General features: G+C 42.7%; 1 protein-coding gene across 6 annotated transcripts in view; it reads left to right on the top strand.

Annotated features, from left to right (window-relative positions):
* ZDHHC3 (zinc finger DHHC-type palmitoyltransferase 3) overlaps window positions 1-24,761 on the top strand; it is a 98,237-nt gene that overhangs the window by 57,306 nt on the left and 16,170 nt on the right. For all 6 annotated transcript variants that reach the window (XM_040353142.1, XM_040353138.1, XM_040353141.1 and 3 more), the window contains 3 exons: window positions 9,180-9,276; window positions 11,966-12,047; window positions 20,393-20,523. In XM_040353142.1, coding sequence (XP_040209076.1) covers window positions 9,180-9,276; window positions 11,966-12,047; window positions 20,393-20,523 — 310 coding nt within the window. The remainder of the gene's footprint in view (window positions 1-9,179; window positions 9,277-11,965; window positions 12,048-20,392; window positions 20,524-24,761) is intronic.

Genomic DNA, 24,761 nt, shown 5'->3' with positions numbered 1-24,761 from the left:
GTGTTCAGGTCAGCTATTAAAATGGTTACACTCTCTCTCTCGTTGGAGTAAGAAGGGTCTAGGCAGGCCCGGACTGGGACAAATAATTGGCCCGGGCATTTTAGGCTGAGCAGCCCATTTTTTTTTTTTTTTATATATACAGATCAGGGAAGCATGACATGTTTGTTATTAAATCAACCCCCCCCCCCACCCCTGGCCCCCTCCTATTACAGTGTGCTTCCAATTGTAAGCAGGGAGGACATTTCATGGTCTGCAGCTGTACATATACAAGAGGAGTGTATATGTGCGGCTGCTGGACTATCCTGGCTGAAAAGCTCAGGATAGTTCAGACTAGGATCCAAACACACTTGAGCTCACTCCTGCCAAGGGGAATGCTGCAGCTGGCTTTAGGTCCTCAGCCCGGGTTCACACTACTGCGGTGTGAGACACCACATGTAATTCTCACAGGAATCGCTCAACATTCCTGTGCGAATTACATGTGGTGTCTCTGGGGTGCGATTTGAGCCATGGATTTGTATGGCTCAAATCATACTGCATTCAAACCACACTGGTGCAGGACCCTTTATTGTCCACACCAGAATCAGATTGCATGGGTGTTCACACCCATGCGTTCCGATTCGGCAAACTGTGCTGCGTTTTGTAAACCGATTGTGGAGTGTCGTTAACAGTTAATAGTTCATTTTAGGGCACATTAAAAATATATTACCCAAAATTATATAGAAGGCCCCTTTCACATGGGGGTGGCGACGGTAAAGCGGTGCTTTACCGTCATTTTTGCGGAGCTATTCGGCCGATAGCGGGGCGCTTTTAACCCCCCCCCCCCGCTAGCAGCCGAAAAAGGGTTAAAACTGCAAAGTGTTGTGGTATGGCCGCACTGTCCATTCATTTCGCTCCAAAGATGCTGCTTGCAGGACATTTTTTAACGTCCTGCCACTGCACCATTCCAGTATGAAAGCCCTCGGGGCTTTACACTGGAGTAAATAAAGCGGCTCTATCAGGGCGCTTTACAGGCACTATTTTTAGCGTTATAGCTCCTCAGTGTGAAAGGGGTCTAAAACGATCCAAAAGGTGTCATGCATTTAAAGTGTATATATGATTTTTTGTTAACACTGCACTTACCCAGCCAACCAGTACTAAACATACCACAAATACAAACACAAAATAATATCATATATACACTTTAAATGCACCTTTTGGGCCCAAGAAATGTTTTACACCTGCATTTACACAGCATGATAAGAGCATGCTTTGGTCTGGTGAATGGTCTCTTTTTTTACACAGTAAAAAGTGATGCTAAACTACCTGAGTTCAGCATCACTCTTTTTTACTGTGTAAAAGACACCACTGACCAGACCAAAGCATGCTCTTATCATGCTGTGTAAAACATATTTTTTTGCAAACAGGCAGGCAGGCTGGCTGGCGTTACTTACTTTTTAGCAGTCTTCTCTAGGCCTCGGTGTCTGTGGCTGCAGATACACCTTTGCGACAGGCAGAAGGGGATTCCTCCAGGCAGCTCCTCCCCCTTCATGGTCACCTGACCCCTTCATTTCCGCCCCCCGAGCTGAATAGTCAGTCGGACGGCCGCAGAGCTGGCCGTGTTGATGCCGGCTGAGCGGCCCCTACCCACAGAGCAGCCTAGATGCTTTAACTTCTGGCAGGGGGGACTGGGGACCCCAGCCAGAAGAACATAGATGCGGCCCTCCCCGTGGAGCCGGCCGCAGAGAGGCCGGCAGCGGGTAAGCAGGGCCGGCTCTAGCAGCTGCCCATGAACTCAGTCAGGCCCTGACAGCTGCGGCCGACCGGGCATATGCCCGGTGTGCCCTATGGCCAGTCCGGGCCTGGGTCTAGGCCTATCTGAAGCGGCTGCTCGGATACAGAAAACTGATGTTGTTGCGCTACCAGGAGGCCCCAGGAAAGGGCAGGCAGCGTCTAAAATCAACTGCTTTTAAGGTTGATTCATCAGGTTATTATTCAGGCTTGTGGTTTTTTTGTGGGGGTGCTCCCTACCAGGATGGTAAGCGCTTTATGCGCAATGCATTTCCAAGCCTTTATGACGCAGATTTTCAAGGCCGCAACTTGGTCATCTGTGCTTACGTTCACTAATTCCTATCAGGTGAACATAAGACGCAAGAGGATGCAGCTTTTTGGCGCAGTATGCTGCAGGCAGCATTATAGGTCCTCACGTCTGATGGCGGTCTGCGTTGTTGGTGTCTCCCTCCCCTCAGTAAGCATTGCTTTGGGACATCCCACATGTAATGGCTATGCGGCTCTGTGTCCCGTGATGTACGATAAAGAAAATAGGATTTTTTATAACAGCTTACCTGTAAAATCCTTTTCTTGGAGTACATCACGGGACACAGAGCTCCCGCCCCTCTTGTTTCTTTAGAAAAATAATAATCAGCGCCAAACAACAAAATTTGAATAAAAAGAAAAACTTAAAAAATTATAATAAAAGCTGCTCCTCAAAAAACAATCTATATTGTGATAAATGAAAAAACGTGTAGAGGGCGCTAACCCACTCAGTGCTACTGAATAGTGAACCAAAATTAATAAATAAGAAATAGAATAAATTAAACTATCTCTAATGCATATATAAAAAATATATATATAAAAAAATACAAAATTCCAAAAGTGTCTCTGTGTCCAAAGGAATCTGTAAAAAAAGTGTCCCAATAAGTGTTCAAACAATGCATCACATGTGAACAAAAAGAAAAATAAATCTTCTTTCTTGAATATTCTTTATGTGCAAAAAAAGGAAGGAAAGCCGTCACCAACAAATCCAATCTTCTTAATCACCCTCTAATTGGTGTTGAAGCAAACAAATGTGCTTACCAGAATAAGTAGACTATTATAATGAAACAATAGTCAGCTAGACATATGCAGGATTGTGCCTGCATGCACATCGGACAGGAAATCAATAATGAGCCTCAATGCCAGGGATTCCAGATGGGATATATAATAAAACAAAAAGGCAATGGAGATGCCAATAGTGTGATACCACTTTAAAATTTATTGTACATAAAAACAGAAAAACCAAAAAACGAATGGCCCAGATGGCCTCTTACTTCTAAAAGTGCCTACCCGGCACTGGGGCTGCGTGCGTGTCACCGCTACCTTGCGGTGCGGTAATGAACAGGGTCGTCTACTCCGGTGCTGTCTCCGCAACACGGTTTGGCGTCCCAGCTGGCAGCTCGTATGGGCAGGGAGGCACGTCTCGTGATCGGGTCCGCCTCCTCCTCTTGTTTCTTGCCACAACTCCCGTGAGCAACCTAACTCTTGTCTGTTTTTCACTGCGGTGATATGACCTTGGTTAATCTCCATACAGCCATTCCATTTTTGATATTCTCTCTTGCCCAAAAACAACTCTGCTAATGTCTTGTCTTTTTTAAGTAAGGATCTTTATTTCTCAGGGGCTACTGCATACAGTATATGCAGAATTCTTGATACAGAACTGTTATTTTCTGTCCACTGTTAATTGTTCATATATGATCTACCACCATTTCCAATCCTGTCATATTTAGCACCATTCCTGCGTGTTTATGCCTACCTACACCTGTCTTTTAAACTATGTGATATCAGATGACATGTACCTGTGCACTTTAAATTTTCTTAAAGTGGCACATAACTTGATAAAATGTTCTTTAGCAAGGAACATACAGTATCTCACAAAAGTGTGTACACCCTCACATTTTTGTAAATTATTTTATTATATCTTTTCATGTGACAACATTGAAGAAATTACACTTTGCTACAATGTAAAGTAGTGAGTGTACAGCTGGTATAACAGTGTAAATTTGTTGTCCCTTCAAAATTAATCAACACACAGCCTAAGGCCCCTTTCACACTGGGGTGTTTTTCAGGTGCTTTTCAGGCGCTTTAGCGTTAAAAAAAGCCTGTAAAGCGCCTGAAAGAAGCCTCATCTGCAATCCCAATGTGAAAGCACAAGTGCTTTCAGACCCCTTTCACACTGGGGCGTTTTTCAGGCGCTTTGGCATTAAAAAAAGCTCCCTCAATGGGAAGAGGGCTTTAGGAGCGGTGTATTCAATGCTCCTAAAGCGCTGCAAAGAAGCTGCTTGCAGGACTTTTTTTGACGCCCTGCCAGCGCAGCGCCTCAGTGTAAAAGCACTCGGGCTTTCACATTGGGATTGCAGATGAAGCTTCTTTCAGGCGCTTTACATCGCTTTTTTTAACGCTAAAGTGCCTTAAAAACGCCCCAGTGTGAAAGGGGTTTAAGTGTAAATGTCTAAATTGGGCCCAATTAGCCATTTTCCTTCCCCGTTGTGTCATGTGACTCATTAGTCTCAGGTGTGAATGAGGGGCAGGTGTGTTAAATTTGGTGTTATCGCTGTCACTCTCTCATACTGGTCACTGGAAGTTCAACATGGACCTCATGGCAAAGAACTCTCTGAGGATCTGGAAAAACTAATTGTTGCTCTATATAAAGATGGGCTAGGCTATAAGAAGATTGCCAAGAGCCTGAAACTGAGCTGCGGCATGGTGGCCAAGACCATCCAGTGGTTTAACAGGACAGGTTCCACTCAGAACAGGCCTCGCCATGATTGACCAAAGTTGAGTGCATGTGCTCGGCATCGCTTCCAGAGGTTGTCTTTGGGAAATGGGTGTATGAGTGCTGCCAACATTGCTGCAGAGGTTGAAGCAGTTAAGGGGGTCAGCCTGTCAGTGCCCAGACCATATGCCCCCATACTGTATCAAATTGGTCTGCATGGCTATCATCCCAGAAGGAAGCTTCTTGTAAAGAAGATGTACAAGAAAGCCCGCAAATAGTTTGCTGAAAACAAGCAGACTAGGGACATGGATTACTGGAACCATGTCCTGTGGTCTGATGAGATCAAGATAAACGTATATGGTTCAGATGGTGTCAAGCATGTGTGGCAAAAGCCAGGTGAGAAGTACAAAGACAAGTATGTCTTGCCCACATTCAAGCATGGTGGTGGGAGTGTCATGGTCTGGGGCTGCATGAGTGCTGCCGGCACTGGGGAACTACAGTTCATTGAGGAAATAAATGAATGGGTGAATGAATGCTAACATGTACTGTGACATACTGAAGCAGAGCATGATCCCCCTCCCTTCAGAGACTAGGCCACAGGGCAGTATTCCAATATGATAACGACCCCAAACACACCTCCAAGATGACCATTGCCTTGCTAAAGAAGCTGAGGTTAAAGGTGATGGACTGGCCAAGCATGTCTCCAGACCTAACCCCTATTGAGCATCTGTGGGGCATCCTCCAATGGAAGGTGGAGAAGCGCAAGATCTCTAACATCCACCAGCTCCGTGGTGTCGTCATGGAGGAGTGGAAGAGGATTCCAGTGGCAACCTGTGAAGCTCTGATGAACTCCATGCCCAAGGCAGTGATGGAGAATAATGGTGGCCACACAAAATATTGACACTTTGGACCCAATTTGGAAATTTTCACAACATTTTGTTGCCTAGTGTTTAGACATTAATGGCTGTGTGTTGCGTTATTTTGAGGGGACAGCAAATTTACACTGTTATACAAGCTGTACACTCACTACTTTAAATTGTAGCAAAGTGTAATTTTTTCAGTGTTGTCACATAAAAATATATAGTATGTCAGGGGTGTACTCTTGTGAGATACTGTATATTCTACAATAATAATTACCAACATCAGTGTGTGCTGTAAATCACCTCCAGCATTGCTCCTGTTTGCCGAAGGTGGACTGCCATTTTGCTGAAGCCCAGAGCTCCTGAATAGCAGTAAATCATAAAGAAGACTGCGTGTGAGGAGAGCCGGTAATTGGCAATCCACACAGTGAACATCTACACTGATAATCGGGGGAATGATCATCCATGTCCTGATTATCAGTGCCCACCAGGCTGCACTATCAGTGTCCATCAGTGCAGCCTCTTCAGTGCACATCAATGAAGGAGAAAAATTACTTATTTACAAAATGTTATAACCGAAACTAAGAAAAACGTGCGTGTTGGATTGATGTTAACCTCTCCTCATCTGGATTCAGCAGTGGTATCGTTGTACACATTTTTATACCAGTATCATACTTGGCTACATGTTTTTGACTGCTTTTGCTACCGTTTGGTATTACTCGCACCATTTTTACAGTTTATGTGGCTACAATCGCTTTTAGCTCCAGTGCAATATTTGGTTACCTACTTGAAGACTATAAAGGTTTTAATGCTATTCCCATCGAGTGCTGCCTTTTGTGTGTTTTTTGTATCCTGCTATCCATTTTTCCATTGTTGGTAGCTGCACTGGGAATCGGCCTGCAAGGAGATCAGCTAAAAGTAGTTGGATCTGTATGTGCGTTATAATTAATCGAAATTAGTCGATTAATCGATAAAAAAACAAACGATTAATCGAACAGAAAAATTTTGATCAGTAACAGCCCTAATAAATTTATATATTAAAAAATTTGTTTGCATGTCATATATGTCGACACATTGTATACAAAGTTGAAGCTGTATTTGAAAAGCAAACCGTATACATTTTTTAAAGGACATAAAAAGCAGAATCTTGAAATGGATAAGAAAAGTATCTTCAAAAATAATTATGGTTTAAAATTCATCAAGAGGATAATTTTCTAAATATATTTTAACAGAAAAACGGCTACTGTCCTGCTGCTGTATCCTATGATGAATTGGGATGTACCCACACTGATGTGTCTGTAACTGAAATCTGTGGGAGAAAAGTCCGTCTGATATAAGTTCTGAGGAGAAGAAAAGGAGAAAATAAGGGGGCGGGGGGGGAGAAAAGGTAGGCGGCGAGGGGATGGATCGGGAGGTGATGAGGAAGGGGGGACAGCAGAGGGGATAGGAAGGTTGACAGGATTGAAAGGGGGTGAGGGGGTAACGTGAAATTGGGGTCAGAAGAGGGGGAAGGTGGCTCGGGGGAGGAGAGAGGTGGGGGGGGTAGGATAAGAGTGGGTATTGGGTCGGGGGGAGGATTGTTGGGGAAAGGGGATGCACAGGGGGAGGGGGGAAGGGAGTTGAAAGGGAAGGTTTTGGGTGGGGGAGGTGAAGGAATGCACTTGTCTATATAGTCGGCACCGGATGGGTATTCCAGTGATGGGTAGGGACTTCGGAGGGACTGAAGGAATGGTTCCTCTGGGGACATGGATGGGTGGAAAGGGTCCATGGTGACAGCAGGCGGCTGAGGGGAAGGAGCGGGGCACTGGAGGAAAAAAGGAGAAAGCGTGGTGACAGCTGGTGGGAAGAGGGATATAGCCGGCTCGGCAGCAGATGGAATGATGAGACTGGGCCTGAGGATCGGTAGGCAAGGTGGGAGAGGGAGAAGGGGAGGGTGGTGTGGCGTGGTGCCTAGCGATCCTCAGTCTTGTCATTCTCCCAGCATGGAGGAGATCATGGACCCAACTTATTGATACATATATGTTGTTTTTCTGTGTGATTTACCTATATAGGCCTATATTTACCTTTTGAAAGGATCCATGCCGCCACGCTTTGCGATATTGGGTATCTGTTAACCTTGTCAAGTAAAGGGTGTTGTCTGTCTATTGTGTGTGTGTGTGTGTGTGTTTTTTTTTTTTTTTTTTTTTTACTACATTGTAATAAATATATATTTGTATAATTCATTTCCTCGTGTTATGCCCACAAAGTGCGCAATTTTTTTGTTTTTTTACTCCTTTCAACCTTTTTATAGAATAATTGAATATTGGCATGGTGTGGTTCTTCACTTTCTATTCTTTTACCTACCCTCACAAGTACACGCGAAAACGACCTTGAGGTTGTGTCCAGAGGTAGCAACTCAAGCCCCTCAAAAGGGCTCACTGCCACCTTTTCTGCCAAGGTGGGCCAGATTCACCAGGAGCAAACTTCTCCAGCACGCTCCCACCATCACTCACTCACAGACCCTCAACCGAGGTAGTCAGTCCAGCGTAGTCTCCCACCTGTAAGTGTATATAATTTAATATAAAAAATCTTCAAAATTCATCTATTTTTTTCAGTTCCCACGCAGTATAATTGTTATAAAATAGCAGTTATTTAGGGACTTGGTTAAGGGGTGAGTCACCATCCATTTCAATTTAGTAGTAATGAAGGATTAGGGTTTAGCCAGTATAATTAAATGCCTGGAAACTTTTCATGAGGTTTTATCAATCTAATCTGATTTAAATGTTCTAAATGTCATCGATACTGAGAATTTAAAGAAGTGAAAACGATGCTGGCTAGATGCTTGTGAAAGCAAGTGATTGTTATGAGGTTTCTTTCTTTTTTTTTTTTTTTTTGCAGAGAAGTGTATCGTAGATTTATTATATTGTAGCGGATGCTTGGATAAAGCCACATGCAGGGCAACAGATCTCATGAAGGTTACTGAATGTGGAGACAGAGAAATATTTATATATTTTTTTTTTTTCTTCACATGACCGCTTTTAAATAACAAACCTGTCTGGTTTTGCACAGCAGGCCCGATCCTCCTTTTCTCGGTTCCCCCCGAGAGTCAGATTGACAGGCTTGTTTACAGTTTCAAGGCTAATCTGCTGCTGATCACTACATGCGTTGACCAGAACAATTCCTTTTTTTTTTTTATCTTTTATCCCTTCAGATATCATTATGCCAGGAATGTAGATCTTTTACATTGTAGCAGGCAGCCTCTAAAATGTTATACTGTCTCCTCTAAACACAAATGGGATATACAGTAAAACCTTGGTTTGCGAGCATTATTTGTTCCAGAAACATGCTTGTAATCCAAAGTACTTGTATATCAAAGCATTTTTTTTTACAGGGTATAACAGAGGAGAGGCACCTCCTAAGTGTAGCAATAAATTGCTAAATGTTGTATATTCATTAAATGTAACCATATTGCTACACTTAGAGGCTCCTCTTCTTTTTTTTTTATACTCCGTTGTGATATGACGCTACTCTTATATCAAAACATTGCTTGTATATCAAGGCAAAATTTATTGAAACATTTTGCTTGTCTTGCAAAACGCTCTCAAACCAAGTTACTCTCAAACCAAGGTTTTACTTTAGTCATTTATGGACTTTTGAGGCTATAGAGCCATTATTCTCTACTGGTACATGTGCAGACTAGACTGTTTATTACCACATATGCTACTTTGTATGTCAGGCCCTGCTAAAAGTATTTACTAATGTGTTTATAGCAATGCTCAATAAAGTGTCTCCATTAAAAAAAAATCTTATATACATTTTTTTTCTCTTCATAGTGTATGCAAGAGATGCATTAGAAAAATGGATCACCATTGTCCTTGGGTCAACAATTGTGTGGGAGAAAGCAACCAGAAATTTTTTGTCTTGTTTACTGTGAGTATTGGATATCAGAGTCCAGGCTCCGTTGTAACTCATAAAAAAATGTGTGTAAACATGTGTAGGTAGAACACGTATAAATGGACATACACATGACAAGAAAGTACATGCTGGTACCATCTTCTAGAAAAATATGCATCTAAGAAATAGCCATATGTATGATTCCTAAAGACTGTCCAGGTACCTGTTACAGTATTCCAGCTCACCGTATTATGACAGTATTGGCTGTAGAAGTAGTGGAGCCTGTGTGGGTACAATGCAGTGTGCTGGAGAAATATTTGTATTGAGTAGAAGCCTCTATAGTCCCCATTTGTTATGTATAGATGTTATTTTCTACCCAGCAAATGGCTCATGTCTTTAAATCTGTGCTACATCATGTAAAACTCTACAGCCATTTTGTAAAGAAGAGGTTTTATATCTTTTGCATGCAAATTCTGTGAAAATTCTAATATTTCTGGTATAAAAAAACTGAGTAATTTCCATGCAGACTAAAATCTCACCAACAGTCTACCTTTAGCAGTTTTCATCTCCTAGTTTTATGTACATTATGGTAGTTTTAGTTCTGTTAGTAGTTCGACTGCCTCAGAAACTTGGCCTACCATGGGACAACAAAAATAGTAATCTTGATAAAGCGGTGGATTTCACATTGACCGCCTTATGAATCTGCCATTTAGGAAAAACTGCAAAATATAGTAGTTGTAAGTGCAGTAATGCTTGTTTAATTTCTACTCGTTCAGTAAAGTTTGTGTGATGTTAATTGTTTTTTCATGTATAGGGTATAGGTAATTGCAATCTATAGAGGGTTAAGCAGACCATACATTATGCAAATTTCTTTCCTTTCACCATGGGTTGAATTAAATATTTAATATAATCGGTGTTGATGGTGGAATCATGTTTTTACATCTTTATTTTGTTCTGCTGGCAGGGAGCCTTCCCTGCCAGCACTAATCGTTTGGAGAAAATCCAATAGACTGGGTGTACACAAGTTGATCGATGGGTCAACGTGTACAACCATGGTGCCTATAAATGGATCAAAATCCATATATATACAGTCCTGATCAAAAGTTTATAACCACTTGAAAAATGGCAAAAAATCATATTTTACGTTGTTTGATCTTAACAAGGTTCCAAGTAGAGCTTCAACATGCAACAAGAAGAAATGAGAGTGAGACAAAACATTTTTTGAGCATTCAATTAATTGAAAACAACGAATTAACTGAAACAGGCTGTTTTTCAGCTGATCAAAAGTTTAGGACCACGTGCCTTTTTAAAAGGCCAAATCTGTGCAAAGATGTGAATTCATTGTCATCTTCTGTCAGGTAGTCACACGTTGTGATGGCAAAGGCAAAAAAACTCTCCTCCCTTTTTGAACGTGGTCGGGTTGCTGAACTGCATAAGCAGGGTCTCTCATCAAGACACTGGACGATCTTTGACCCAAATTAAGACCCTTACTGGTGCTGACTGCAGCCCCATAACCATTAGACTGAGACTGAAGGGCTTCAAAAACAAAAAACTTCTTCAAAAACCTTGTCTCCTTGAACGCCACAGAACTGCTCGTTTGGACTTTGCAAGAGAGCACCAAACATGGGACATTCAAAGGTGGAAGAAAGTTTTATTCTCTGATGAAAAAAAATGTAACCTTGATGGTTTCCAGCGTTACTAGCATGACAAGCACATCCCACCTGAGATGTTTTCTATGCGCAACAGTGGAGGGGGCGCCATAATGGTCTGGGGTGCTTTTTCCTTCAGTGGAACAATGGAGCTTCAGGAAGTGCAGGGGCGTCAAACGGCCGCTGGCTATGTCCAGATGTTGCAGAGAGCATTCCTCATGACCGAGGGCCCTCGTCTGTGTGGTAACGACTGGGTTTTTCAACAGGACAACGCTACAGTACACAATGCCCGCAGGACAAGGGACTTCTTCCAGGAGAATAATATCACTCTTTTGGCCCATCCTGCGTGTTCCCCTGATCTAAATCCAATTGAGAACCTTTGGGGATGGATGGCAGGGGAAATGGACAACAGTTCCAGACAGTAGATGGCCTTCGTGCGGCTGTCTTCACCACTTGGAGAAATGTTCCAATCACCTCATGAAAACGCTTGCATCAAGCATGCCGAAACGAATTTTTGAAGTGATCAACAATAACGGCGGAGCTACTCATTACGAAGTTCATGTTTGAAAGTTGGATTTCTGTTTTGGGGGGGTTTAGTTTTTTTTTTTTTTTTTTGGAGGTGTGGTCCTAAACTTTTGATCAGCTGAAAAACAGCCTGTTTCAGTTTATTCGTTATTTTCAATTAATTCAATGCTCAAAAAATGTTTTGTCTCACTCTCATTTCTTCTTGTTGCATGTTGAAGCTCTACTTGGAGCCTTGTTAAGATCAAACAACGTAAAATATGATTTTTTGCCATTTTTCAAGTGGTCTTAAACTTTTGATCAGGACTGTATGTGTGTGTGTGTGTGTGTGTGTGTGTGTGTGTATGTGTGTGTGTGTGTATATATATATATATATATATATATATATATATATATATATATATATATATATAATATAATATAATATAATATAATATATATATATATATATATATATATAATATAATATAATATATATATATATATATAATTATCTCTTTATTTATTTATTTTTCTGTAGTGCTGCCTGTCAGCTAACATTGTTTGTTTTTCAGATGTATATATCTCTGATCTCCTTGCACGCCCTAATTATGGTAGGGTTTCATTTCCTCTATTGCTTCGAAGAAGACTGGACAAGTGAGTAATATGTTTACAGCTATCCCAAAATGACTTTTTTTACACACATGTAAAGCTGGTTTTGAAAGTTCTTTATTTTGTTTGCTTTCATCATTCAGTTGTTGAATGGAATTTCTTGAACAAAAAATAGAATTTTTTTAATAACGGCTTACCTGTAAAATCCTTTTCTTGGAGTACACCACGGGACACAGAGCCTCTTATTCATTACATAGTGGGTTGTATGGTCACCAGAGGTGATTGGACACTGGCACAACCAATCAAAGACAGTTCCCCTCCATATAACCCCCCCCTATCAGGGAAGTACCTTAGTTTTGTAGCAAAGCAGTAAGGTTACCATAAGAAGGAGGGGACCTCTGTGTCCCGTGGTGTACTCCAAGAAAAGGATTTTACAGGTAAGCCGTTATTAAAAATCCTATTTTCTTTAACGTACACCACGGGACACCGAGCCTCTTATTCATTACCTAGTGGGACATCCCAGAGCAATGCTCAATATGAAGGGGGGGGGGGGACACAGATCCGGGGCCGGGCGTAAATGGACAAGAAGCCTTAGACCGCTGCCTGCAGTACACTACACCCGAAGGCAGAATCCTCATGTACTCTTACATATATTTGATAGAATTTTGTAAATGTATTGACTGAAGACCAAGTTGCAGCTTTACAGATCTGAGCCATCGAAGCCTGGTGATGCACTGCCCATGAAACGCTCAAAGCTCTGGTCGAGTGCGCCTTAACAGAAGGAGGAATCTTGTTCCTTAAACCATAGGCTTGAATAATTACTTGTTGAATTCACCTAGAAATGATGGATTTTGATGCTGCTTGTCTCTTCTTGGGACCATCTGGCAAAATAAACAAAACCTCAGTTTTTCATATCTAAGCGGTTGCCTGCAGATACGCTTTTACTGCTCTCACTACATCTAGAGAGTGCAATAACCTTTCCTCCTCTGTCTGCCGATCCAGAAAAAGGAAGGCAAAATAATATCTTGATTCAAATGAAATGTCGACACCACCTTTGGTAAAAAGGTTGGATGGGGTCGTAGAACAATCCTGTCCTTGTGACAAATTTAAATAAGGCTCTTTACAAGAAAGAGCTGCTAATTCTGATACTCCTTTTTTTTTTTTTTTTTTTAGCCGAAGAGATGGCAATCCAAAAGACCACTTTCCTGCTTCGAAGAATCAAAGGGATATGGCGAATAGGTTCAAAAGGTTGCTTCTGCAACACTGACAATACTAAATTCAGATCCCATAGGCACAAGGGAGACATGACTGGCGGATTGATCCGCAGTACCCCCTGAATGAAAGCCCGAACTAGGGAATGAGATGCCAGCGGTCTTTGAAAAAATACTGATAGAGCCGATATTTGACCCTTGATGGTACTAAGGGCTAATTTCATATCCACTCCTAACTGGCAAAAGGCGAGAATCCTGCTTATGTCGTACTTCTGAGGATTCCATTTCTTTGTTTCACACCAGGAAACGTATGCCTTCCAGACTCTATAGTAGATGAGCCTGGAAGCTGGCTTTCTAGCATTAAGGAGTGTAGAAAGAACTGGACCCGCGATCCCTAGTTTCTTCAGAATGTGGGTCTCGGTAGCCAAACCGTCAAATTTAGTTTTTGTAAGGAAGGAAGGAACACTGGACCTTGCGACAGCAGGTCGTGACGAAGCGGAAGCTTCCAAGGTTTCCTACGGCCATCATTATGATTTCGGCATACTAGGACCTTCTGGGCCAATTTGGGGCCACTAGGATTACCAGAATTTCTTCCTTCTTGATCCTGCTAGGTAGCCTTTGTAAGAGAGCAATCGGCGGAAACGCATAGATCAGGGAAAACTGATTCCACTAAATTATTAGAGTATCCCTAGGCCAGAGGATCTCTCATCCTGGTCACAAAGTTGTCCAACTTCCTGTTGAACCTGGAGGCTAGCAGGTCTACATCTGGGGTCCCCCATCTCTGGCATATGACCTGAAAGACATCGGGGTGGAAAGACCACTCTCCTGGTAATAGTTGCTGGCAACTCAGATAGTCCGCTTGCCAGTTTTCTACCCCCGAAATGAAGATTGCAGAGAGACAAGGAACATGTTCTTCTGCCCATGCCAAAATCCAATTCACCTCTTGTTTTTCTTCTTCTTTGGTAGAAGGGTAGTTTTGCCACTCGATATCTTTTTGGCTATATTTCTCCAAATCATCCCCAAAGAGGCGTTCGCCATGGAAGGAGAAGCTGGCCAAAAGCTTTTTGCATGGGGCTTCTGCTGACCAATGCCTTAGCCAAAGAATTCTGCGCATAAGCACCAGCCGGAGCGTGAGGCAGGATGCCTGTTGGATAGAATCTCTAATGGCATCCACTGTAAAACATAAGGCCCTGGGCATATTCTCCCAAAATTTGATCTGTTCTGAAGTCGGATCTTTCATCCCCTGTTTCAACTGGTCCTTTATGACCTGACACATGCCCACCGCCGCTACAGCAGATTGGGTTACTGCGCCTGCCAGGAGAAAGGATGATTTTGGTATAGATTCCAACCTCTTTTCAGCAGGATCTTTAAATACCTAGGCATTGTCCAACGGACAAGTTAGGCTTTTATTTACGCAAGAAATGGCTGCATCCACAGAAGGCAGACTCCACTTTTGTTTAGGGCTGTTGCCAAAGTGTCTTCAGTGACATATGCAGGCACCGGCACCACAGGAGAGGCTGCAACTCCTGATAGAGGTAATGATGTCTCATCCTGTATAAATACTTCAGGTATTATAGGAGAGGAGGGTACCGAGCAGGCGCAGCTAGAGCCTCCTGTTTTTGACGGTGATGCTTTTTTGCTTCTCCCAGAGCCTCCTCTTTGGGAAGACATAATGCTAAGCAAAGCCAAGGTATCAACAAATGCATATACTACTGTGCTAGTTGGCAATCTACATACAAGTATGCAACTAATAACACACAGTTTCATGCCAGAGTGGGTGTCTTATCCTTTGGAAGTGCTCAGCCAACCACATGGAGATCTTGCATGCACTTTAAACGCTGCTGTGTCCCTTGCAGGGAAGGTCCAGACATGTGAGGTTGTTTCATTCCTGCCTGACTTCCGTTATAAAGTTATTCCGTGCGCGTCCCCGTGCCTGTTCAGGCCCGCCCCCCTCCTATTGAGATCGTCATAAAGCACGCCCCCGTGTCCTAGTGTCCTAGGGGCATCCTCCGCACCCCTGTGCGGTTAATGGTGTTCTCCTGTGTGTGGGAGATACTCCAGTCATTATCTGGAAGGAGGAGGAGAGCAATGTCTCTGGCAGAGCTTGCAGCGGAAAGAGTGTGTTGTCGCTGGGACTGACACCCCCATCATGGAGGGGTCTGCATGCCAACCTTCAGGGGTATGGGTTCCTACTTAAAGGAGACCGCTTCCCTGGGCCTTGTAAAAGACTCTGCCAGGACTTTTAGCGTATAGAGCGAAAGTGCTGGACCCCATAGCCCAGTCCTCTGAACAGAGACATTACAGGCAACACCTTGTCCACGAGGTCTGGATACCATCCAGTTTTGGCATAAAAAAAAATTAAGCATCTTGGATGGACCCACAGTGTAGCTCTCTACCCTCATAGGGCCTATTTGTCAGAGCTTCCTTCAGCACATCTTACTCGCGTCCAACACCTTGGACACTGGCGAAAAAACTAAAGTACTTTCCTGATGGGAGGGGTTATATGGAGGGGAACTGTCTTTGGTTGTGCCAGTGTCCAATCACCTCTGGTGACCATACAACCCACAATGTAATGAATAAGAGGCTCGGTGTCCCGTGGTGTACGATAAACAAATCACTTTAACTGTTAGAAATTAGTTCATTCGTGAAACCTTTTCAATCTTGCTCCTTCAAGTTTTCTCATCACTGCGGTCAAAAACAAACGTTGATTTGACCCAACTAACGATTTAAAAAATCAAAGGAACTCATAAAAAAATTTTTGAACAAAATTCGTTAACTGCTAAAGGACAACTGTTACTGTGTGTACACAGACTTGTTAACTTTAGATTTCTAAAGATAAACGAGAATTTTTAAAACCATGGAACATATGGATATGTTAAGTTTAGAACGGCAGGAGACCGAATGTTATTAATAGACGATTGTACCATGGGCTGTGTGTTTTTATTAAATTGTATTGGTCAAACGGTTTTATATATTATTTATTTTTTTGTGTCTACATTTACTAATGAAAACCATACCAGAAAAGAGAGAGTAAATAAATAGGGAACAGCTACTTCTAATGTATTTTGATGTATTCTAAAGTTTTTATAGCAGTATTTGAATATTAAGTAATTGGGTGTCTCAGGAATTATTTCAGGGACCAGTGTGTAGATTCTCTAGTACTGATTGCCCTCCTGTCTTTTTTAAGCATTAAAGGAACACTAAAGGCACAACATTTTTTGGGGTAAAATAACAAACATGTTATACTTACCTCCGCTATGCAGCTCGTTTTGCACAGGGTGTCCCTGAACCCGGTCTTCTGGGGTCCCTCAGCGGCTGTCTCGGCTCCTCCTCGCAAGAGCTTTCCACCTTCATGCGAGCTCCCTCGCATGGTGGAAAGCTCTTGTGAGCGCACTCCCGTGATACAGCGGCGGCCATACCCGCCGACTGTATCACTCGGCCCCGCCCCCAGCACGCCGCATCATTGGATGTGATTGACAGCAGCGCCAGCCAATGGCTGCGCTGCTATCAATCCGTCCAACCCAGCCAATCAGTTCTTCCCGGTACCCTTTGCAGAAATGTGCATTACACCTTTGCAGCGACAGGTTACCATAGTAGTTTGTTTCATGTAACACCGAATAAGTTTCAATTGGTGTCAACAGTGTAAGTGGGGCAAAAAAAACTATCCAGTTAGTGTCTTGCACACTTTTTTTTTTTCCATGCCCCACCTGCATATAAAACTTTCTCAACTGGGTTACACAAAAGGGTCCCAGGGGTCCTTCTGCGTACTGATATTGCAGCAGATTTATATTAAGCCAGTGGTGGCTTCTATGTTTCCTGAGTATCACTAGGCGGAATAATATCGACACAATGTTATTAGAACTCATTTTTATTTATTTTTTTGACAGGAAGTGAGAGAAAATGCCTGTAAAATTAAGGTAATTCCTTGGGGACCCCCAGCTCACGAGAACTAGTGTGCCCATTGGAAGATTTCTCCTCTAACTTTTCTGACTACAGTCCAAAATTTGGGATTTTCTTTTACTTTTACTTTCAATGATATTGGTAAACAGGACAAATAGAGAGGGTTAATCAACTTAATGGAAGCACAGACAGCAATAAAAAATTGACGTGTTCTAGTTCCCATCAACTCTATCCAAAACTAAAAAAAAAAAAAACTGTTTTGCCTTTAGTTGTACTTTAGGTTCTAGAGCTTGACTATTGTCTTTGAGTATGTTTACACTACAATGCTGCTTGCGCTTCCTCCCGCTGCACACTCATCGTTCTGCCTCTCTAGTCCCTACTACCAGGTTTATTTGACTTGACTGTGAAGAGGGGTAATTGGCTATTTTCAGCAGAGAGTGTAGCCATAAGCTCCGGGGGCTTGTTCACTGTACTGTTTAATTCTTATTTTCACTGTGTTTATAATTTGCTATGGTATAGTGTAACTTTTATCAACCACTCATTGTCCCCAACACACTAAAGGCTTATTGCATGGCCCGGAACACCTACTGCAGGTTTATAGACATTTGTCCTGGAACCGCGACAGACGAAGTTAGACACGTCCTAGCCTTTATATCGTATTGCCACACGCAGCTGGCACTAGCTCATAACACCATCAGACTATACCTACCCGGCATTCAGCATTTCCTGTCCTTATGGGATCCCGGTAAGCCATCTGTGTTCATGGCCCATATAGTAAGATCCTCCTACGTGGTATTCAGAAGCCGCAGACAGCATCATGAGCTTGCCCATCACGAGCGCTATCTTTAGGGGTATGTCCGAAATCCTCACACACTTCCCCTTTTGCAGGGATCCTCAAACTACAACCCTCCAGCTGTTGTAGAACTACACATCCCATGAGGCATTGTAACACACTGACATGCACAGACATGACTAGGCATGATGGGAATTGTAGTTCCTGAACAACTGGAGGGCCGTAGTTTGAAAACGCATGCCCTTTGGGGTTCTGCCCAGCCTAGTCATCCAGGCGGCCATCTACCTGTCCTTCTACGGCTTCCTACGGCCTATCGAGTTCCCCTCTGGTGGCACCCGTAGCCAAATATTGTACAGACTCCTGGCTCGCTTTCCAAACCATTATGTCCTGCATTATATGGTCTCCAAAACGCAACAAACTGGACCCAGAGTAGACATCAACTTCTTTCGGACCAGCAGCGCCTGGTGCCCAGTAACGATCCTTGACTGGCTGCTCACACACCTGCCCAGCCAGTCAGTCTCCAGCCCATTACTGCCTTTTTTGGTCAACACCCTGAGTGGCAGCCAGTTTATTAAGCATGTTAAGGTCCTACTGGTCAACTTAGGCCTTGACCCCGGTCAGTATTCAGGACCTTTCTTCCAGATCGGTGCAGCCTCAGCCACATCTCAGCACAGAGTACCAGACCATGTTATCAAGAAACTAGGCAAATTGAAGTCCACCTGCTTCGCCAGATACATTCCAAACCCTCTAGTGGAAGTGGCCCAAGCCTTCTCCAAACTTGCTCAATAAGGTTGGAGCCAATAAAGATATACTTCCCTACCTGTTTTTTTTTTTTTTGCCCCCTTTTCTTGGCATACAAACCAGACGACCAAAGCAACACCTCGTGTCTATTTATGTTGTAAATATTGTCGGGGGTTTATGTGATCCACATTTGTCCCAGTCCTAGAGTCAATACCCTACATTTAGAAGGCCAGTAGGGTGGCCTTAATTAATGGGAGGAGCCCATAGGGTATTTAAGCCGACCACTGACCCTTGCTTTTTGTCGGTTCCAGTGCACGATACCCTCCCTCCCATTCCCCCTTTCTAAGCATGTTCTCCTTCACAATAATCTATTACTTATCTTGGGTATGTCCATATAAATAAATGTATTTATTTATTTTAGGCAAGCCATTATGAAATATCCAGTCTGAGAGGGCAGTAAGGCTTAAGGCGTTATCCCTGTTCTTTTCAGTACCTTTTACTGGGGCACTAGACTTTTGCACAGTAGGATTTATTTCTGTTGGTTCTATAGGAAATATCTACCTGCCTAAAAGTGGAGGTTTAAGGTACCCTTTTAAGGCGTCTTAGTTTCTAGTCCTCATGGTAAAAACCCAGTTTACAGAGCTCAGTAGCTGCTCAAAATTGACATTCTCTACAATATGCTGACTGGGGAACAATCCTTTCTACTCGGGTTGCGGCTGAAAACCAAGTGCAAGACTTTGCACACCTTTTTGTATTGATGCACATGCAAAATGTATTTGGCTGATTTTACCTGAAAGTTAAGTTGAGCGTTAATATATATTTCTAGGAAAGGTAAATGCAACTTTGACAGTTTTTCTTCTGTTGATGGTTCCAAACAACATAGTTGAAATTTGTCAGTGTTTTAATCTTAAAGCTCTCCTTTTTTGTTAACCACTTGCCTACTGGGCACTTTCACCCACTTCCTGGCCATGCCAATTTTCAGCTTTCTGCCTTTTAATTACAACATGCAACACTATACCCATATGACATTTTTATAAATTTTTTCACACAAATAGTTTTCTTTTAGTGGTATTTGATCACCACTGGGTTTTTATTTTTTTGCTAAACGAACAAAAAAAAGACTGTATATGTTGAAAGAAAAGTTTTTTCTTTGATAGAATTAGGCAAGTAAGTAATTTTTTCTTTTTCACTGATGTGCGCTAATGGGCACTGATGAGGCTGCACTAATGGGCACTGAGGAGGGGGCACTGACGAGGATGCACTTATGGACGGCACTGTTGGCCACTAATAGGCTGCCTTGATTATCAGTGTAAATGTCCCCTGTCACACTTGCTGTTTTTTTCCTCATGCTGTGACAGGTCGTGAGGAAAGGAATGCCAATAACCGGCAAGTTTATTTACATGTGGTTAGCTGTGATTGGACACAGCTGATTGTATGGTAAAGGGCCACTGTGATTGGCCCTTTATCTCGGTCTGTGATCAGCTGTGTCCAAAGGACACAGCGTTCACAGAGCGAACGCCCGATGTTCGTCAGAGAACTAACTCTTTTGTTAGAAGTTTGCCCCTTTTACCTATTGTTCTGGAAACTACTTTAAAATCTGGGTTACATCTCCCTTTGTTTTCTCGTATAAATAGAGTGGGGAGAGTGTAGCCCTTCCACATGCTATCCAATACTAAACTTGCTTAGAGATATACTTTAAGTAGATATCGCTGTACTTATCCAGGCTTCTAATTTTGTTTCTACAGAGTGCAGCTCGTTTTCACCACCAACCACAGTCATCCTACTTATTTTACTTTGTTTTGAGGGACTACTCTTCCTCATATTCACTGCTGTTATGTTTGGGACACAGGTACATTCCATATGTACTGATGAAACGGTAAGTACTTTTATGTATATATAAAAAAAAAAAAAAATGTATACTTGGTCAGTGGAGCTTGATTAGTAGGTTTGGGTCTTTTTGTGGAACAACCCATGTCGATACATTTTATTGTATTTTGCTATTGTATCACAAAGTAGTTCTTTTTTAACAACTTAAGGACCGAGCCTCTTTCTGAGATTTGGTGTTTACAAGTTAAAATCATTTTTTTTTGCTAGAAAATTATGTGGAACCCCCATATATATATATATATATATATATATATATTTTTTTTTTTTTTTCTAACACCCTAGAGAATAAAATAGTGGTTGTTGCAATACTTTTTGTCACACCGTATTTGTGCAGCGGTCATGCAAGCACACTTTTTTTTTTTAAAAAAATTCACTTTTGTGGGTACACAAATAAGACCATTTTTTTTTTATATTGTGAAAGATGACGTTACGCCAAGTAAATTGATACCCAACATGTAATGCTTCAAAGTTACACCAGCTTGTGAAATGGCGACAACCTTTTACCCTGAAAGATCTCCATAGGTGATGTTTAAAAAAATTCTACAGGTTGCATGTTTTGAGTCAGAGGAGGTCCAGGGCTAGAATTATTGCTCTTGCTCGAATGATCACATGTGTGGTTTGAACACAGTTTTCATATGCGGGCGCTACTCGCATGTGTTTGCTTTTGGGACTGGGGCGCGTTTAAAAAAAAAAACTTTTTTTTTTTTTTTCTTATTTATGTTACCTTTTCATTTTTACACTGTTCTTTTAACAAAAAAAAGTGTCACTTTTATTCCTATTACAAAGAATGTAAACATCCCTTGTAATAGAAAAAAGCATGAGAGGTCTTAAATATGAGATCTGGGGTTAAATACCTCAGATCCCACATTTACACTAAAATGTAATGAAATAAATAAAAAATGTCCCTTTTTAAGAGCTATGGGCGGAAGTGACGTTTTGGTTGCTAGGATTACCTGATCGCCTACTGTTTAATAGTTATAAAAAAGTAAACTCCAGCAGTTCTCAAACCCCCACCCCAGTTCAGGGACATGTTTATTCAGTGCCCAGGGTGAAGAGGGAAAACTGCTCCCCCCCCCCCCCCAATCACCTGCTGCCAAATGCAGCCTGTCACTTGCCACCATCACCTGCCATCAGATGCCACATGTCACTTTCCATCCATAGCTTGGCTTTCTCTCCCTCCCCTTCAGTTGGGCATGCTGAGGGCTGCAGTTTCCCTCTTAGGATGGCAGTGGGCCAGTCCTTGGGACTACAGGTCTCATGATCCACCTTTGTACTCCTTTTTTGATTGTTTTTTTTTTTTCCTGCCCAAGAGGAAGGAGAGGGCTCCACTCCCGGGGAAAGAAGATCCCACAGCTGCTCTCTCCACACAGAGAGACAGACGCCCTCCATGCTGTTGACCAAGGGATGGAGGGGGAATGGGCAGTAAACAGAGCCCTCTCCTGACAGCGGTAGCTCGAGCGCAGGGGGCAGCACAGTTTCTCCTTGTCAGACCCGCTCACCGCTCCGATCATTTGCTGGCAAGGAGAGCACGCGGGAAGGGAGTCCACGCACACCCCTCTGCCTTAGCCTGCCTAGGATTGGCCCTGATTACAACTATTGGCTGCTAGTGTGTACGGTCTCGTGTGCGCGCACACACACACACACACACACACACTCAGTTGTAAAGCACACTTTCGGCACTTCACCACCTCCCGCCTCATCCTGACTTGTGAAACCAGCCCTGTCCAATGAAGAGTAGAACAGAGAGAATGTCTATGGGCCGGGTGCTCGTGAATTTATGACGGGCCGGACATTTTGTGGTGGCGGGCCGTAGGTTGCCGACCCTTGGTTTACACATTCAGGAAACATATTGCAGAATTCATAAATGTCAACGCAACCATTCTGATGAGATTCATGAGAATTTGTTCTTCTTTTAAACCATTTTCATCTTCTTGAACATTGTTAGTATCATCAGCCTGTTGGCAGCTGGAACTAGAAAGTAGTCATTTTAAAGCGGTGTTTTACCCTAAAAACTAATTTCTAGCATGCCATCAAGCATACTAGCGCGAGCTACAGTTTGCCTTTCTTTTATTTTTTGGTGCCGTACTTACGGTTTACTGCCGTAGTGAAGTTTCAGACTCCCCGCGGGGAATGGGCGTTCCTATGCACAGGGAAGATGATTGACGGCCAGCTATGGCGCGTCACGCTGCCCGAAGATAGCCGAAATAGGACTTGCCTCTTCACAGGGCTATACGGCGCCTGCGCACAGACATCGGAGCTGACTGCGCAGGCGCCGTGAAGAGGCAAGTCCTATTTCGGCTATCTTCGGGCAGCGTGACGCGCCATAGCCGGCCGTCAATCATCTTCCCTGTGCATAGGAACGCCCATTGCCCGTGGGGAGTCTGAAACTTCACTACGGCAGTAAACCGTAAGTACGGCACCAAAAAATAAAAGAAAGGCGTACTGTAGGTCGCGCTAGTATGCTTGATGGCATGCTAGAAAAAAAATGTTTTTTTTAGGGTGAACCCCGCTTTAATATCACATGCCACATTGCATTTCTTGTACTTCTTTTAGCTTCCATGAAGGTGATGGCAAGGATTGCCTTACTGGGTTTTTAGTACAATTATGAAGTGCACAGAAGTAAATGTTCATGCAACACAATTCGGATAACACTTTACAACTGTAGCTTGGGTCTATTGAAAATGCAACAATTCGTTTTAAATCCACAAGGCAGAAAATACTTACTGTTATGGATAATACAGTTACTTATAGCACTTTTAGTCATTTTAATTCATTTGAAAAACAAATTAGCACTTTCATTAAAACATCACTATGGATGAGCCAAAGGCAGATAATAGTTGGAATAATTTAAGGATGTTCCTAGTTGTTTTAGAATTGGGCAGCAGTTTACATTTGTTGGTGGACTTGGCAAGCTAAAGCATAGACAGGCCTACAGGAGAAAGACTGTTTACAGACCAAATTTATTGCATTTATAATGTTGCAAATTATGGCAGTAACTCCTACTATACCTTTTGCATGAGATATATCTTACTTTTGTCTATATAAACATAACTTTGTAAAGATTGATGATGGGAGTTAGACAATCTGAATGGGGGAGGCCTTGTGTCTTGGCATAATTGGGTAAGCAACTGCATCCTGGTAATATAGGGAGACAAAATTTGAGAGTTTGGACAAGGTAGTGCAATTGTACAGTGTGAGATTATGCTGAAGGGAAACCAGGTTGACATTGATGCAGAATGAACTCCAACTGCACACTGTTGTGGGGAATTCTACCTGGACATTATTGCTATTAGTGGTGAGTTTTAGACTGTGGTTATTTTATACCAAGTGGAGATGGGAGGACCAAGGAACAGAGAAGACTTTCCAACTGAACCTCATAAGCAGTTGATCATAACGGATACATTACACGTGAGCCAGTCGTAATTTTTGGCATGCAGATTTCAGTGCCAATCTTTTGACACATTGTGAACAGGTCCACAAACTTTTATCTCATGACATTTATGTGATCCAACTTTTTCCCCACTAGATTCAGGGACGTCTTTAATATTAATTGGACCCTGGGCAAACCTTTTCTTAGGCCCTCCCAAATCCACTTGTCAACTATTTCCAGGCAGTGTAGGCTCAAGGGGCAGCCGCTTTGTGCCCCACAACAATGACTGGACCCAGGGCAGCTGCTCCTTCCTGCCCTGCCTTAAAGATGGCCCTGACTAGATTCACAATGATGGTAATTCTCTTTGATCGTTTAACTTTCACATAAGGTAGGATTAGTGATAGAGTTTAGTTGCAATTTAGGAGGTTGGGCTCAGATTAAAGGGTAGGTTTAGACTTGAATCAAACTTTCTGCTTTACCATTTAGGGTAATGCAACAGATTCACTTTAATGCCTGCCATTGCATCACCATATACTCGCCTTTCTTGTGATTCCATTCTGCTCTATTTGACCACTGACAGCCATGGGAAATTGCTGGTACATCTAAATATAGGGAACCTGTGACTTACTACTCTTTCTTCCATGTAATAATTGTGGTGTGGGGTTATTGGCCACTCGGCTGTCACATGGAGTGAGTTGAGATTCCTCAGACTGCTCCTCACTTCCACAGGTGAATGGAAGGAGCAGCAGCGGAGCAAAAGAAAAGCATAAGTATAAGCTGCGGAAGGTGATGCCCTGAATAAGCAAAGCATGGATTCACTTTAAAGGGGTTGTAAAGGTACAATTTTTTTTTCCCCT

This window comes from Rana temporaria, chromosome 5, assembly GCF_905171775.1.
Source record: "Rana temporaria chromosome 5, aRanTem1.1, whole genome shotgun sequence".
In the NCBI taxonomy this organism is placed as follows: domain Eukaryota; kingdom Metazoa; phylum Chordata; class Amphibia; order Anura; family Ranidae; genus Rana; species Rana temporaria.
Note: the sequence above shows the minus strand (reverse complement) of the source record. Positions and strands in the feature narration are given on the sequence as shown.